This window comes from Eschrichtius robustus, chromosome 8 (genome assembly GCF_028021215.1).
Source record: "Eschrichtius robustus isolate mEscRob2 chromosome 8, mEscRob2.pri, whole genome shotgun sequence".
Classification (NCBI taxonomy): domain Eukaryota; kingdom Metazoa; phylum Chordata; class Mammalia; order Artiodactyla; family Eschrichtiidae; genus Eschrichtius; species Eschrichtius robustus.
In genome coordinates, this window is record NC_090831.1 from 49,499,030 (window position 1) to 49,513,819 (window position 14,790).

At 35.6% G+C, this 14,790-nt stretch overlaps 1 protein-coding gene across 3 annotated transcripts in view; it reads right to left on the reverse strand.

The window, feature by feature from the left end:
• Positions 1 to 1,154: 1,154 nt before the first annotated feature.
• Positions 1,155 to 14,790, reverse strand: part of SEMA3E (semaphorin 3E) — a 260,934-nt gene continuing 247,298 nt past the window's right edge. For all 3 annotated transcript variants that reach the window (XM_068550460.1, XM_068550461.1, XM_068550462.1), the window contains one exon: positions 1,155 to 2,694. In XM_068550460.1, coding sequence (XP_068406561.1) covers positions 2,242 to 2,694 — 453 coding nt within the window. In that variant the 3' untranslated portion in view covers positions 1,155 to 2,241. The remainder of the gene's footprint in view (positions 2,695 to 14,790) is intronic.

Here is a 14,790-nt window from a genome sequence, read left to right on the forward strand (position 1 = left end):
ACCTGCACTCACATATGGGGGGAGAAAAGAGGAGGGAGGAGCAGGCAGGAGAGAGACAGAGAGAGAGACAGAAACTGAGAAAATAGAAAAATAAGTGTGTATGAAATTCAGTGCTCTCCCTAAACTGTGAACTTGTGTCCTCAAAATTTTCTTATCAGGCTTCTTTCAAGTTAGCATTTTAAAAAGGTTCTTTCTTTTTCTTGTTAAAATAGTCATCTCATTTTAGTTGAACAGCTTGTAGGACCATTTATTCTTAAGACTTACGTCATAGAAAAGTTATTTTCCTTAGTCTTCTCTCTTCAGTTACCAAATATTTTAGTTCACATTGACGTCACTGCCATCATTATTATTAACTGCTTGTGTGTGTTATTTAAAGTGATAACTACTTATACCGCAACTGCCTTATTTTTTTAAAATTTTGAATACAGGAGAAAATCCTACTTTCCCTTCTCTTGTGTTAATGGAAGAATATTTTCAATTATGCTTTGCCTTATCTGTTCACTTTGAGTATTTCAGACATAAACTTTGCTAAGGACCCTGTGATTTGTGGTTATGGGTCTATTTCTCCATGTTGGGCAGGCTTCTATTGAAACACATACAGTTTTCGGTTAATATTGGTGGGCAGCAATGACCTCCAGTGGATTTCTAGGTAAATAACAACTGCATTTTTCAGAGAATGTTAATTTCCGATATATTTGTTTCCTTTAGGACTTTTGGAGCTTGGCAGCTTATTGAATGAACTTTCCAAACTTTCTTAAATTTGTTAATGTTTGAATGAAATTGCAAACCATCACAAGTTATCAACACTTTAACTTTCATAATTGTATAGCCTATAAGCTAATTTTGAAAACTGAAATTAACGTTATTCAAAATTAACATTTAAATATTCATAATTGTTTTCATGTGTAATTCACTTGCTTTTAGTCTTTAGTTAAATGAAAACTCTCAAAATTTCATATTTTAGAAAGTTAATGGCTAAATAAAACAGAAGAAAAAACTTCAGAAAATAAGGATTCTCAAAAATAAAAACCTCTGATAAGATTTATAAGAAAAAAGTTAAGGTGCTCTAAACATCTCAGTAGTTAAGTGAACCTCATGAAACAACTTTCCTATTTGTTAATATAAAACTGAAAGGAAATTTTGATATCTGGGAGCAGAATGCTTTACTTTTTTTAAAATAATAAAACATGTTTCTGGAATATCTTTTAGATTTCATGGAAGATTATTTAGAAGGCATAAAATTTAAGTTTTAATAGAGCTTCAGTGCCGTAGTATCTTCATTTTGGGCTTGTGAGGTAATAATAAACATATTATCTCCACTTTAAAACATGATATAAGCATTAACACATTTTTACTTCAGTTAGTTTTTTTTTCTGAAAATGAGCTAGATATAGTTACTGAGAAACTGGTTTCAGATCTTTACTGGACAAACCATAGAATTAAAAAAAAGATATGAGAATATACCTTTTCTACCTCAAGAGGGCAGCAAAAATGTTTTCAGTTAGAGTCTGTCACTGCAGCTGTTCTGACACATTTTGCTGTTTTTCTGAGAAGTTACCTTAACTTTCTTCTTTCTGCACTGGAGTGAAATTGAAAGAATGTGTTTTCATCCTGAAACAGAACTATTGTGAATATGGTTTAATGAATGTTTTATGAAAAGCACAAGCCTCAAGGTGACCACAATTTTTCCTTCATGGTTTATGATAATTACGACATACCTGCTTCATGAAGCTCATGGCTTAGACAACACTAACACAATAATTCTTAAAGACTACAGATGGTTCACATGAGAATGTTAAAGTATCTGATAGTCTATATATTTTACATCGTGGTGGAAAGGCAAAATTCAGAAGGAATAAAACATTTATTTTTGCCATGATTATGAAAATCTCTAATTTTTCAGCAATATTGCAATAATCTTAAGTTTTCCCAGGGTAAAATAATAATTGCCATGGAAAAGCAGCCAAGTACTCAAAGCTACAGCTATGGTCACCTTTTGATAAATATAATGTGAAATTATCGAACAATAGATTGTTTTTAAAAAATTAGTTAATTTTATGTTAGGTTCAACCAGTCAAATGAGTATATAGAATAATTTATCATAACACCTTTATAGTCCTTTCTGTATTACAGAAATCTCTTTTAAGTAATGCAAAGAAGGTGGATGGTTTCTCTTTCTCTCTTTTTTTTTTTTGTTTCTAAATATAAATTCTTCAGAAGCCAGTAGATGGTTTCGCCCCATCAGGAGTCCAGCACATGCCTAGGCAGGCGATAGTGCTCGGCTTTGGGACGGAGCTTCTTTTCCTGTGGGTTGGCATACTTCCACTTGGAAGGGGACATTTTAAGCTTTCTTCTCTTTTTATCCGTGCACCATACCTTTTCACAGTATTCTTCTACTCTCTGGAAGTTGCTATAACCAATCAGCTGCAAGAATTCCTTGTACCAGGGTTTTGTTCCATGTGGGGTGCTGCTCTGAGCAGGACAAGGCATCTTGTGAGGCCCGTCCTCTTCGTAGTCTTTGTTAAACATTTCCTCCACTCTCTCCTCTTCCACAACCTCCAGGGTGATTTTACGGATTGTATGGACAAAACTATGTTCTACTGTCTGGCAAAAATAGGTCCCAGCATCCACTTTGCGTACCCTTAGGAAGAGTAAACCGAGGTCCATCTTAACCATTCTGTCATCTGTCTTCACCTGCAAGAACAAGAAAATCAATGGCACTGAAGTATTATCCAGGACAAAAGAACGCCAACCTGTAACCCTTTCCACTATCTAGAATTTTTTCATTTTTGTTACCATATGATGAAATCCTAAAAATCATATATATAATTATATATATTATATACCTATTATATGAGTATATTAACTATATATTATATAAATTATGTTAATATTTTATTTATACATTCATATTTTAATACATATATTTCTTTTATATTTATATGGTTATAATATATATAAATATAATATAAATATATATGAGAAAGAGGTAAGTAATTACATCAGGTGTGTGTGTGTGTGTCCTGAACTTATTTATATTGAGATCACTTCATATCAATGACTTTGAGGTCAATTTACATCAGTATTGTTAAGAGCAAACTGAGAGAGCTTTCTCCAGTTCAGCATAGCACTCAAAGTTTGAGTGAAATGAAGATTTGTCAAATTTAATTTCTTTTGTAATGCCAGAACAAATGCCATTTCTCACATTATTAGTTCAGGGGTTCTTATGTTTCCCAGATCATAATGATCAATGTACCTACAAGGACCTGTGTTGAGAGAGCTGGGATACCTATACTCTCTCTCCTTACCAAAAAAAAAAAAAAAAATCCATCCATTCCATTTCACTATTTTTTGCTACATATTTCATGACTGTTTCTTTGACCTTATCTCATGGCAGTCTCCCCCAAATCCTTCTTCTTTCTGTTCCTGCTTTCATGCTCAACTTGATTCTGTTTCAGGACCTAGAGGGACGCCCATACGGCTGGCTCTTTCTCATCCCGAAAGGCTGAACTAAATGTCATTTCTTCAGGCCTCCTTCACACCCAATGTCAAAGTATCCTCCTTCCCTTAATACCATCATTTCACCTGTTAACCTTTGTACACCCGAGCCTGCAACATTACCTGCAAATACGTAACAGTCCTGTAATAAGTTTTCTTTTACCTGGTATCTTTCCCCTTTATGTCAACATATGGGTACTATTTTACTCTTCAAAGTCCACTCCCTTTTGTCATGCTCCTGATTGAGAACTTATTCAGACACTATTCTTTCTCTATTCAGACTCTATTCCTGCTCCTCTGGGCAGGTGAGAATTGCTCAATGAACCAGATTCTGCCTTTCTGATGGTCTATCCCAAAGTAGCTTAATGTGGTGTTTCTCACTAGGGTTGGCGGAAGAGGTACACTTCTGGAGATGAATGAATTTTCTAGAAGGATTTCTTAATGTGTTTATTTTCATGATAATCAATATAAATTAATAAACTCTATTTGGGATCGTGTGGAAGATCAACCTCATTGTGAGTGTTTGTGTTTATTATGAACCATTTTTAAAGCTTGAATAGTTTCCAGCTGCTGAGAACAAAGGTAAATTTAATATGTTAATGATACATTCCAGCCATATGAAAACCAAACAACATCCCTACGTACTAATGTACATAAAAAGTTTTGAAGTCACTTGAACAATGTGTGGGGGGATTGCATCATCATATGGCACAAGGTGTTGTGGATAGATGTTTTACACACACACATACACACTCATATGTGGTAGTCTGTATTCCAAAATATGTTCATGGAGATATCTTATTTCAGCGAAAAAAAGTCATCACATTAAATAAACATTTAAATGATGCATATACTTATTTCTATTTTATTTGTAAATTTATTTTCATTCTATATTTGAATAAAAGCTATGAGCATAAAGAATGCATTTGTTTCAGTCTTGTGAATATTTAATAAACATTCTAAGTTATGATGGCAGCCCAAGAAAATGTTTTACTTTTAACGGCAGGTGGTGGGGGGAACCTATACAATACTAGAATCAAACCTTCCTCCTCACAACTGCCGCTGCTCTTGGCCCCTGAACTCTCCCCTTATTTCACACTCCCAGGTCTTATTCTGGTCTTAGCCTTTCTTTCCATTAGTTGAACTCCTTTCTGTTGTTGGGAACTCCACCCATACATTACTTTAAAAAATTCCTTCTAGCCTTAAATTTTCCCTTCTTAAATGAATACTTTCTTTACAGCCCACAAAAATCTTTTGTTTCTTTTTGTAACTCAATAGCATTCACATCTGTAGTATATAAGTTGGTATTTTTATTCCTCTTCAAATTATTTTTCCACAGAATTTTTATCTCTTGAACCATATACTAAGTTTCATAATGGCAAAGGCCTATCTCCTAATCGTTCTGAATATTCCACAATGAGTGCTCAGAACACACTGAAAAACGAGAACATACTAATTAGTTCATAGGGCACAAACATGCAAAACAATGGGGTATACCACTAAAGATACATCCAAAAGTTATTCACTTTTTCTAGGTAAGTTCAATAATGACTTGGATAGAGAGGAAACAAGCATGATTTCAGGAGCAGTTACTAACTAATGAAAGAAGACGTCTGTGCTCCACAGATACATAGAAGAAACAGTTCCAGGACACTGTCTTTCCCTGAAAAGAATCTGCATACAAACATCATCACGAATATGATCCTTTGATCTCTCCCTACTATACCTCCTGTGAGAGTGAATAATACATGAGAAAACACGAAAGTCACCTAGCCTACTTTCTGGCATACAGCAAGCAGTCTATGAAAGTGTTTTGAAATAAAACAAAAAGCAAAAATAGAAATAAATACAAATCTTTCATCACTGGATGAGAAGGACTTTGTTTTTTGTTTCCAAGTCTGGTATAAAAAGCAGGTGTTTCTTTCATAATCAGAAACCCAAGTTTGAGAAACTGCAGTTATAGATAAAGTCCAGACTGGTTCAAAAATGTGGAAGCACAACAATTACATGGGAATTATCCTACATCATTTATTTGCATGTTATAGATAGTGCCTGTCTTGGAATTTTGGTCTCCCTTCCTGGTTACAGTGAATCATAGATTCAGGAAAAGATGTTTTAACTCTTGAGTCTGGACAGCTGTACACTACGAAGGTTAAACTGCTTTGAAAGTTAAATATATCTTCCATGGCCTATGAATGCCTAAAAATAAAAAATGACTTAGAAATTTGTATTTGAAGTCTTTCCACGATTTAATCTTTCTACTTTTGTTAACATGGATACCTTCAACATCGAATCTTTATTACAGAATTGTCTTCATCCAGCTGTTCTGTCTGCAGACCAGATTTCCTTGGTCAAGAAGATGGTACATAATACATCATTTTACCAAATATTCTTATAGGCAATCTATAAAAACACAAAATTTCTTACTGAAAATGGTTTTAATATTCTTAGCTATAGAGATTGATTCAGTATGTTTCATAATGTCAAATAAAAAAAGTAATTGAACAAAGAACCCTGCACATCTGGTAGCTAGTCAGGAAGAAGCAGTGATTTCCATGTGTATCAACCATATGGTTCCACACTTTTTATAGGAAATGGACAGACATAGGCCTTGAATTGGTTTAGTTCAGAATATATTTAACAATGAAATCAGTTTCAATAAAGAAATAAAGACCAACAATTTTATATATTTGTTTGTTTATCTGGCCTGCTTTCAATTAAAAAAAAAATTGTTTGACTTACAGAAAATGTATCATATATTACAGTATAAAAATAAAATTTTCCTGTTATTAAAAACACTTTCTAATGTGAACTTGCTATATGACAGAGATGATTCCCCAAGAGAGACAGGATGAATTACTTAATAGCTCATTTGGGGAAACCTACCACACTACACAGAGAACAAGTAAAGTTGTATTTACTTCAGATTAAAGATCCAACTGGAGAAAACTTAAATCTAACACAAGAAGATGCTGAGAAGAAAGTTATCATAAATAAGAACTCTATACTGTGAAAAATGTATTCAAAATATCAACTATATCAAAGAAGTTTGGAATATTTATATTCAAGAATGGATTAATGTACACAGAAGATGCAAAGAATTCTTGAAAGTCAACAAAGAGAAATAAAAAATGGAATGGAAAAAGCATATAAATAGGCAATTCAGAGAAGAAACCCAAATGTTTAATAAGTATGCAGAGTTAATGTTCAACCTTACTAGTAATTTTAGGGATGCAAATTTAAACGAAATACTACATTATACCCAGAAGAAAGGCAAAAAACAGAAAATACCAAATATAGGTGAGGATATACGGAAATGGGAACCCACATGAACTGCTTTGAGAGTGCAGATGGTGCAGAAATTCTGCAAAGCAAGCTGGCAATAGTTATAGAAATGAAAGATGTTGACAGATAATAATTTAGAAATTTGCACTCAGATCTATAAGAGGTTACCTGCAGAGATGATCATTAAAGATATGGTAGTGAGAATTAACAACACTCTTGGTCCACTCGTAGGGAAATGGATCAATTAGGAGCAATGAATACACGCGATGGGATGAGCAGCCTTCAGAAACAATGAAACACAGACACACAACAGCAACAGTGATAAACCATACAAACATAGTGCTGAGTTTTAAAAAGTAGAAGCAGAATAAGAGTTATAACACAATACATTTATTTTCACAGCTCATGTACACTAAAAACGTTACATACTTGTTCAATATACAAATGTAGTACTGGACTTATCCCAATCATTACAGTGGATGTACATGGGGAAGCAAGGATGAAAATGGAGAAAGGTGGCCTAGGAAAAACAAAGTCAAACAACACAGGACATTTGTGTGGACTGATCATGACAATGTGCCATAAACTAAGCAGTATGATTAAATTATGCAACTGAAGTCAAAAATAAGAACCAAAAAGCAAAACAAACAAACCAACAAAAAATCCAAATGTTTGTAATGATCATCCTGGTTTGGCAAACAATAAACTAAATTGTCTGTAAGATCTGTTCATGCTCTAGTATACTATAATTATATACTTTTAGAAACAGTGTTTGAACATAAGCAAACAGCAGTTTAAAAGTAATGTTTTTCTTAAAATTTCTATAGATAAGAATATCAGGGGACTTCCCTGGTGGTCCAGTGGTTAAGAATCCGCCTTCCAATGCAGGGGATGTGGGTTCTATCCCTGGTCGGGGAACTAAGATCCCACATGCTGTGGGGCAACCAAGCCCACGCGCTGCAACTACTGAGCCCGTGTGCTCTAGAGCCTGCATGCCACAATTAGAGAGCCTGCGTGCCGCAACTACTGAGCCCACGTGCTCTGGAGCCTGCAAGCCACAACTAGAAAGAAGCCCACATGCTGCAACCAGAGAAGTCCGCGCACCGCAACAAAGAGCCCATGCGCCACAGCGAAGGATCCCGCATGCCGCGACTAGGACCTGATGCAGCCAAATAAATAAAATTAAAAAAAAAAAAAAAAAGAATATCAGGATGATCAGGATGAAGGGAATAAGAGGACAGAGGATGAAAGTAAAGATAATGTTTGAACACAAAACTGCATACCATAAGGCACTGAACAGCTACTCTAACTGGAGTATAAATTCAAAACTAAATTTCCTAGTGACCAAAGGAAAGAGGAAAGTATGATAAATTCTGAGATCCAAGTGTCTCTAAAATATACTTTTTTTTTTTTTTTTAATTTTTATTTATTTATTTATGGCTGTGTTGGGTCTTCGTTTCTGTGCGAGGGCTTTCTCTAGTTGTGGCAAGCGGGGGCCACTCTTCATCGCGGTGCGCGGGCCTCCCACTATCGCGGCCTCTCCTGTTGCGGAGCACAGGCTCCAGATGCGCAAGCTCAGCAATTGTGGCTCACGGGCCCAGCCGCTCTGCGGCATGTGGGATCTTCCCAGACCAGGGCTCGAACCCGTGTCCACTGCATTGGCAGGCAGATTCCCAACCACCGCGCCACCAGGGAAGCCCTAAAATATACTTTTAAAGTTACTTTCTGCATTACCATGTTACTTCGTTTAATCAGAGGTCCAGAGTCAGACTGGTCTCAATGGGATAAAACAGATCGGGATCTGATTCCATAGATCTAGAAAGATATATGTCTAATTTGCAAAGATGTTCAGCATTCTCTTGGAAAATTAACAGAAGAGAGTTCTACATGAAGCTCTAGATCCATTCTTATGATCGCATAGCTGCTTTATATTTTCTCTTCATACAAAAGAAACTGTCCTTGCCATTGCAATGGAAAAAATGAAATTAATAAGCTATATTGCTAATTACTCCAGAACTAAAATACGGGGCATATGACATTATAAAAACGTGCCTGTCAAGGTTCAAAAATGTAAGTTTTGAATATTTACCTGTAAATAGTTGTTAGTTTAGAAAAGATGAGAACATTTTTTAATAGACTGAAGTAGAAACATCAAAACTACTGAACAGATGTTTCAAACGAGGCAGAGTTCACATACTTTAATGTTATGATAACAAGAAAAACAAAGAAATAATATTCACGTGAAACATACCTGATGCTTTCAAAACATGTAAATAAAGACAGAATTGTAAACTTAGGGCTGTCACTGATCCCTGTCATGGATTAGCTAGCACTGGTGAAGTTCAAGAAAATATGAGCCATCTAGCAAACAAGATGGTACAATGAAGATAAGATTTTGCTTCAAAAGTTTCCGAGTTTTGATTACATAATGCAACTGCAACATTAAAAGAGTACTTTGTGTACTCCACTTTTCTTTCTTTTGTTTTTACAGGAGAAGCTGTCTCCATAATGCATTGAATCATCAATAAAATTATGCTTTCATGGAGACTGTACAAATTTAGCATAGATGCAATGGACTCTAAGTTATCTGGAAGGAACTGCTGACTGATAAGTTAACTATGCCTCTTAGATCTCTCAACAATATTTAAATAACTTTGATGAATTTATCCTACTCAGTAGGTGGTCTGAAGATGAAGTTAAGAAGTGACAAATTTCTGGTATAGAGTTAAAAAAGAATTGAGAGAGTAAAGTCAAATTCAAGTTTTGGAGTTTTACTGTCAACTTACATCCTCTCTTGAATTTTCTATAATAAACATGCACATTTGAGCATTATTTAAGCAGTCTATACAGTACATAAAATTGATACTTTATTTTTAAGACACACAAACACACAAAAATAGTTTCCCTTAAGTAGAGAATGCTCAATGGAAGGATCAACAAAGATCAAGGGGGAAATAAATCTTCCATGCTTACCAAGGGATAAATGATGATGATGGTCTTATGGACCAGCAGCTTACTGGCTTGCCTTACACCACTTTGGCATGGGCATGAAGAATATTTTACGTATTTTGGGATTGCTCTGAAACTGCCCCACTGGAGATTTATGAACTCCTTCCTAGAATCCAACTTTGTTTACGGTGTCTTTGGGATGCACATTGGTTTTGTCAGTAAAGAATAAAATCCAAAAGAACACATTCCAAGAAAATATTCATTTTGTTTGGTTTTGTTGAAAACTCATTCCAATGAAATTATAGTGCTCAGCACAAAATGAGGACTTGGTTTTTCATGAAAAGATATTTCGTCCAAAGTACAGAGGTACTTAATAAGACTTTACTTGTATACGTTTTCATTTTGAGCTCTTTAATCAGAGGGCAATACGTTTCCTGTAAAGGGCTATAAAGTGAAGATTTGGGGCTTCACATGTCATATGGTCTCTGTTATAACTACTCAACTTTGCAGTTGTAGCATGAAAACAGTCATAGACACCAGGTAAACAAATGAGCGTGGCAGTTTTCAAATAAAATTTTATTTATAAACGAGGCTGAGGGCCAGATTTGGCCCACAGGTTGTACTTTGCCAACTTCTGTTTTAAATTATTGTCAAGGTTCCAAAGACTATTCTATTTTCAGGTTAAAAATAATATATTCCAAACTTAAAACATTCAAAATGAGGATCCTCTTAACGTGAGCAGTTACACTAATCTGAGTAGCTTGAAGAAACTATGGCTTTCTTTGTCATGATAAGTGAAAATTACACACAGTGAACTAATAAATATTTAAATCTAAGCAAATCAATGCATATTTCAATTTTTCCTCAATTACTTAGTTTTATTTCATTTAAAAAAATTTTTTAAAGATTTTTTTTTTTTGATGTGGACCATTTTTAAAGTCTTTATTGAATTTGTTACAATATTGCTTCTATTTTACATTTTGGTTTTTTGGCCCTCGCATGTGGGATCCTACCTCCCTGCCCAGTGATTGAACCCACACCCCCTGCATTGGAAGGCAGTCTTAACCACTGGACTGCCAGGGAAGTCCCTCAATTACTTCGTTTTAAAATATAGTGCTCATGCGTTTTAGAGAAAGAGAAATACATAGAGAAATAATTCAATTGTCCAACCACATGCCTTAACAAGTATGGATGCCTTTCCTTTGGGATGTTATTCAGGATTAAATTTTTGCAATTATTTTGGAGGCTTGTAAATTCAAATACATCAAACTGCAGAAATTGAGACTTCATAAACTAGGGTATATCATTTTTGGGAGATTTAGTTGTGTTTCTAACAGTTTTGTCCTTTGCAATCACACAAACATACTTTATACCTCCTTCATAAAAGGAAGATTTGAGCTGTATTCCAAATTAAAATTATATGTAGAAATATATACGGCCACCTGATTTAAACAATTATAGAAGGCCTATGGAACAGCTAAACTAGGATTCTGTAAATGAAATTACCCTTATCCACATACATAAAATCTTTCTTTTCTTTCCTCCTCAGTTCAGAGAATGAGGGTTCTTCCTCTTCCTTCTTAGAATCGACCCTGTCACTTCTGTAATGATATTCTCTCCCATACTCTTCGTCTTGCTTCATCAATTAACTGCACAGTTTCTTCTTTATGGCTACTTCCCTTCAACCTCTAAACATGACCAAGTCACTGTTTTTCTTAAGCCAAAAAAGCAAAGCAGAAGTTCTTTCAACTCTTGTCTCCCATTGTTGACCTCTCTCGAACTTCTCACCTAAACCTTCAGGTCGAGAACACTATACGAACTGTTTCGAATCCCACACAGCCCCGTGCATCAGCATCACTTCATCTGTTGCTAGACGGCTCCTGGCTTAACCATTCTACTGAACATTCTCACTAGAGCCTGAGCACTTATTTTCTGAATTTTTCAATGGGTGCTGTTTGTTACTTTGTCCTTACCCAATTCCTTGTCTCTGAGTTCTACTATACCACATCCCCAACTGCACCATCTCTACTTCCTCAAGCTATAGTACTCTAGTGGTACTTACCATTTGTGTACTTTGCATCAGTTACTTAATTTTATCTCTGTAATGCACATAATAATACTAACTACCCTACCGCAGAGAAATGTTGTAAGTTTTAAAATAAAGTTACTACACATGAAGCACTTAGAACAGTACAGGGCACACAGTAAGCACTAAATGAATGTTAACTATAATTACGACTTGTTTCTCTAACGATTTTACTCTTCATCTTTTGGAGTTTTTTCTTCTCCTATTTTTTCCCTATATGTGAGTTTTCCCCTTGCTTCTAGCTTTAGTTCACAACGCTTCTTATTGACTCCAAGCCTCCAAGGCAGGCTATGGCAGTTAGAGGCACCACTGCAGTGTAACGAAGGGCCTAGGGTTAAAACCAGAATACCTGGCTCAAATTCAGGCTGATTTCACAAGCTATGTGATATTATGCAAGTAACTCAATCTCTGTGCTTCATTTTCTTTATCTATAAAGTGGGGACAATAATTCTATCTATTTCATAAGGCTGTTGCAATGATTAAAAGTATTACTATAGGTAACGTTCTTAGGACAGTGCCTGGCACACAGTAAGCCATATTTAAGTATAGATGCTTGCTATATTATTCTTACTTTTATTATCTCCATGAATTTACTGCCTCTTTGCTAATGTCTCTCACGCATCTCTTGCCATTCCAAATCTTTCCTTTGGGCTTTATATTCCCAGGCATGCATATACCAGAAGGACGGCTCTGTCCGCAAGCTTTACAGGAGCCCCAATTCAATATGGCCAAAATCAAACTCTTCCTTTCCTCCCTGTATTCTTGGAATCACATCACTGCACCATCAACCACACAAACACCCAAACCGGGAACATATGAATCACATTTGATCATTTCTCTTTTAACTCAAATATCAAATGAACCCAATGTTATCTCATAAAAATTAAAACCTGTCTTCTCCCTTCCTACTACCACTGTTTAGTTTGATCAAAACTCTTTCATTTGACGAATGAAATACCTTCTTAAATGGTCTCCTTGACATCTTGCTTATCCTCCAAGCTGGTAAGCCAGTTTCTACAGTAATGTGTCTAAACAGTTTGTCTAAGGCATTCTCATTGGCTTATAGATAAAGTGAAATGGTTCCTTGGTGGATCTACTCATTTTGGCATCCTCATATCCTCCACAGATCTACACTGACCGTATTGTTTGTCATCTCTAGCACATATGATTACACCACTCTTTCTGCTAGTTGGCTTCTATTTATCCGTTAAGACACAGCTCAAATGACACCTCTGCCTTGGATCTTTTCCTAAGTGTCCATAGTGCCACCTCCACACCTGACCTGTCGGTTGAGACAATTTTCTTTTCCCATGGTTTCATACTACGTTGTAATGAACACAATATATTATAACTATCTGTTTACATAACCGTATTCACTGTAAGCCTATAGGCTTCGAAAGGGCTAAGGCTATGATTTGTTCATCACCTATTAAGGTAGACTCTGAATGAATATTTATTGAATTCAAAACACTAATTTTAGACACTTGGGGAGGAGAACAGAAGGCTGAAAATGCATTCCATCTGAGATATTAAATACATTAAACAGCCTTCACAATTTTCAATAATACTGAAGAATATATGTGAAGCACTTGCTCTTATGTGTATGAGGCGGCCACATGCCCATCCTTTGACTTTGTAGGTGAAGGGCACGTTGACAGTTAATGTTGTCATAGAACATAATGATGTATGTCCCTATCATCCCAATGACTACCTGCTTCCACCTTTATCTCCACACCCACATGCTACAGTCTTAATACAGTAACCAAAGTCATCTTTTTAAAACCAAATTTTGATCATATCACAGCTCTCATGAAAACTACCCAATGGCTTTCTATTTAATTCAGAGCAAAAACTAAAGCCCTTTATAAGGGCCTACAAATCCCTGCATGAGCTGGTCCTTTACCTCACTTTTTGACTCAGTTTATTAGTTTCCCTATTGCTCTGTCTCCTCCAGCCACGTTGCCCTCCATTCTGATGTTCTTCTAATATATCAGGTGCCCTCCTGATGAAACAGGGCCTTTGCACCTGCTGTTCTCACTGTCCAGAAAGCCATTATCCAACACTGTTACATGGCCTATTACCTCACCTCTGTCAAGTCATTTGTAAATGTCACTTTGTTGGTGAACTTCTTAGTAAGGCCTTCCATGACCACCCGTTTAATATTGCAACCTTTCCCTGCAAGTAATCTCTCTTGTATTTTTCTCCTTACCATCATCTGATACATTAAATAATGTTCTTATTTAGTCATCTTATTATTATTACTATCTTTCTCTGTTCTCCAGAGTACAAGTTTTATGAAAGCAGGACATAATAGATGCTCACTAAATAAGTTTCAAATAAATGAATAAAGTGTTATTTTAGTTAAAACCCAAGAAAATGAGGTAGAGTGCCAACAAAGCTGAAGCACCATGCTCCACTAAACTCTGGTGGAAAAAAATATAGAGATATATATATACATATGTATGTACATATATATACACACACACATATATATATCTGACAACAGGAGCATTTTTCAGAAATCAAATTCCAGAACTGCTGCAGTGAACAGTTTTCCATTTGCCCCATGCTTGTCCCAGAGCATGTGAAACTGTATTTAGAATTCTGATTTCAGAAGATGGTGTGCTTTAGTAGAAGGAACTAAGAGACCTGGATTTGAATCTGCCTCACTAGCTATGAGTAACCAGGACAGTGATTAAACATTCTGTGTCTCAATGATCTCATCTATAAATACATTTTTAAGAACAAAATGGTACATTTTATAAAACGCAAATAGCAAATTCCTAGTTACTTGGCTGATGAATAAATGTGAAGCAGCTCAGCTTGGGAGTCAGGAATACCTGAGTTCAAACCTTGGGTCTGTAACTGACTTTATGAGCTCTACCTCTTTGAGTTTTAGTTTCTGCATTTCTAAGATGAGGATTCTTATGTCTAAGGTGCAGCTGTGAGATCCGAGAATAATAAGGTAAGGT